This window comes from Thermobia domestica, chromosome 2 (assembly GCF_964235325.1).
Source record: "Thermobia domestica chromosome 2, izTheDome1.hap1.1, whole genome shotgun sequence".
Classification (NCBI taxonomy): Eukaryota; Metazoa; Arthropoda; class Insecta; order Zygentoma; family Lepismatidae; genus Thermobia; species Thermobia domestica.
In genome coordinates, this window is record NC_137455.1 from 243,733,700 (window position 1) to 243,737,146 (window position 3,447).

The window sequence follows — 3,447 nt, forward strand, 5'->3', positions numbered from 1 at the left end:
CCAGAGGTGGATCGATCGATTAGGAGCATTTCGCAGGAGGAAGAAGAACAATTGAAATCTGGAACAATTGATATACGAAACGAAGATGGATCAGCATTTCCACAGGAAATTGTAATAGACGTAAGTTAAACATTTTGCTATTTGAATAAACATAAAATTGCATGTTGGTTGAATATCACGTAATTACAGCATTGTGTAAAATATAAGAGGAAATGCAGTGAAACATAATTACTTTTATTATTAGAGTACATTGCAATTCGACAGGCATAAATTATAAATTCGACAGACCGACAATTGTTTGTAAATATCTTGTACCAATATGTTCATGACGGCCTAGCTTATATATATATATATATATATATATATATATATATATATATATATATATATATATAAAGTTAGCTAGTGGGAATAATAATCTATATTTCACTTACTTTCCATGAAGCATATACAATATTATTGATTTTCTTTGGTTTAGTTTGACGGGTGTTGTAGATGAATGGGTCATTTCGACCTGAACTCGGGATATAAATCGAATTATTATTTTTGTAACAAATAAGCAAGCAGTAGAACTGATTAGAGACTTTTCACTAACTGACATTTTTTTAAAAATATTTTAACAGACTATAGTTTGGCCACATACGTTTTACTGTAATTATTTTTTTTAATCTGTTGGAAAAACGAAAATACTGACGTTCAAACTGTAAATGTTTTTGTACTGTAATATAAGAAAGCTCATAATTTGCCTGCTATTAGTAATTAATTTATGATGATGATTGGTGTTCTTCCCGGAGGCATGTGTTTGACCCCGAAGGTCTCTCAGCGTTTAGTTTTAATTAGTGTATAATAATGTGCATATTTTAAAGAAAATACAGATAGTAAGAAATACTAACTTGCTAAGAATAATGTTCAAAGAAATGTTGTTTTCAAAGTTGCATATTTCTTAGGTTGAGTCAGCCACGAACATGTTTGTATCCCGGTTGATCTGGTCGTTCATTACTGATTCAACTTCGTAAGAGGCATTTGTGGAGCCAATCAGGGTCAAGGCATTTAACCACATTACAGCACTTCGATGCTGAAACCGAGAACCCTGGGTAGGGCTTCAGAAATCCTGGGCAGATTCTCCTATGTATACAAAAGAACATGACATGAATGTCTTATATTCTCACGAAACCTGTAATTATTTATTTATTTATTTATTTATTTATTTACTTCAATTATTATTAAACTCCTCCTCTTTATTTATTTATATCTCACATCTATCGGAGTCTTATTGGTTATGCGCCATTCTAAGTTTTGTGTTTATCCCCGGATGATCTAGCTGCTTGAATATCCCCCACCCCCCCCCACCCATCTTCGGTGCAAGCCTACCATCTTTAAAAATTATGAACACAATTTTAAAAATTTCCATTCAAGTTTTAGTCACTTATTCTTTGTTAGAATACATTGTTTAAAATAAATTTAACATTATTTTCTACTGACTTTTTTTTTTCAGGTGTTGGAATCACAATCAATCGATCTTGATGATCCAGGAAATTGGCCAGAACATATTACGGACAGAATGCGTCAGATACTTGTTAGATGAGGTCCAGTTCAAGTCTCCAAAGAGAGTTCCCAGTAAACAGCGAGGGTCGGCGATTTACTACAAGTAACTACAAAAGACGTCTGCACAATGGAGAAGAAGTTGCTCGTAGTTGGCTTATTTATTCAGTGACTAAGGATGCAATATTTTGTTTCTGTTGCCGTCTTTTCGGTGGTACTACAATGTCACTCTCTTCTCGTGAAGGTTTTTCGGATTGGAAGCATATGTCCGGACTGTTATCAGACCATGATAGATCTTTGACTCACATGAAGGCTTTCCAATCGTAGTTTGAACTTGCAAACCGATTACAGTCAGGTAAAACAGTTGACGCTGAAAACCAAGCAATTATTCGCAATGAAACTGAGCGTTGGAAAGAGGTTCTCAAACGACTGCTGTGTATAATTCAGTTTCTTGCTTCCCAGAACTTGGTCAAAATGACACTATTTGCTCAAGAAACAACGGCAATTTTCTCAAACTAGTTGAGTGTATTGCACAGTTTGATGTTACTATGGCTGAGCATTTGCGACGAATAACATGTAAAGAGACACATGTACATTATTTGAGCAAGGACATTAAAATGAAATAATTGAACTCCTTGGGTCAAAAATAAAGGATAATATTTTGACTGATCTAATGAAAGCGACATATTATTCCGTAATATTAGATTGTATACCAGACGTAAGTTATACAGAGCAAATGACACTAATTGTTCGTTTCGTGAAGGTAGAACTGGGTAAGGAACCATCCATTGAAGAACATTTTTTTGGATTTTTGTGCATAAATGATTCTTCCGGAGAAGGACTAACTACCACTATTTTGGAAGAATTAGAAAAACTGAAAATTCCTCTCTCAAACATGCGTGGCCAAGGGTATGATAACGGTGCCAATATGAAAGGAAAGAGAGCACTCAGGCGTTAAAAAAAGAATATTAGATCTAAATAGTCGAGCATTTTTTGTCCCTTGTAGCTCCCATTCATTGAATTTGGTTGTGAATGATTCTGCAATGTGCTGTAGTGAGGCTGTAAATTTTTTTGCTTTATTGCAAGAAGTATACAATTATTTTTCTAGTTTCACATATCGTTGGTCTGTTTTGCAAAAACATATATCCAATTTCACTTTGAAACTTCTTAGTGATACTAGATGGGAGAGTTGTATTGATGCTGTCAAATCGTTTCGCTACGAGTTAGGAGAAATTTACGATTCTCTTTTCGAAGCATCAAAGGACTCAAAGATAGACGTTATGGGCAAAAATAAGGCTTGTTCGCTGACTAGGAAGCTCCTGAATTTTAAGTTCGTTTGTGTTGTGGTGTTTTGGTATGAAGTTCTTTCTTGTGTTAATGTGGTTAGCCATGTTTTCCAACAAGAATCAGTGGACATTCAGCAAGCAGTTGAACTGCTTAAGAAAACCAAGTGTCGCCTTGAGAACATGCGAAGTGATGAAGGTTTCCAGAATATTTTGGTTGATGCCAAAGTAATTGCTGAAGAGCTCGACATTCAACCACAATTTGAGAATGAACCAAAACTCAGACCTAGAAAAGTCAAACGACAATTTTTGTATGAATCTGAAGACGAACCGATTAATGATCCATATAGTGCGTTTAAATGTAACTTCTAATTTTGCACATTAGAAACAATTATCTGTTCCCTGAATGAAAGATTTCAACAACTGAAGCAGCACAGCGAAATATTAGGGTTTTTGTATGACATCCATTCAATAACGGACAAAGAGTATTTACTAAAGTGTTGCAAGGACTTACAACTATCTTTAACAGACAAAGATCACTGTGATATTGACGGATTTCAGTTATATCAAAAGCTCTTACTTTTACCTTCATTTCTCGGTTCTGAAAGTGGGAGCAAACCGT

At 34.8% G+C, this 3,447-nt stretch overlaps 1 protein-coding gene across 1 annotated transcript; it reads left to right on the top strand.

Moving 5' to 3' along the window:
- Positions 1 to 2,585: 2,585 nt before the first annotated feature.
- LOC145679384 (uncharacterized) lies at positions 2,586 to 3,197 on the top strand. Its single transcript, XM_081749967.1, has one exon. It carries the CDS (start codon positions 2,586 to 2,588, stop codon positions 3,195 to 3,197), a length of 612 nt encoding a protein of 203 aa, XP_081606093.1.
- Positions 3,198 to 3,447: the final 250 nt, after the last annotated feature.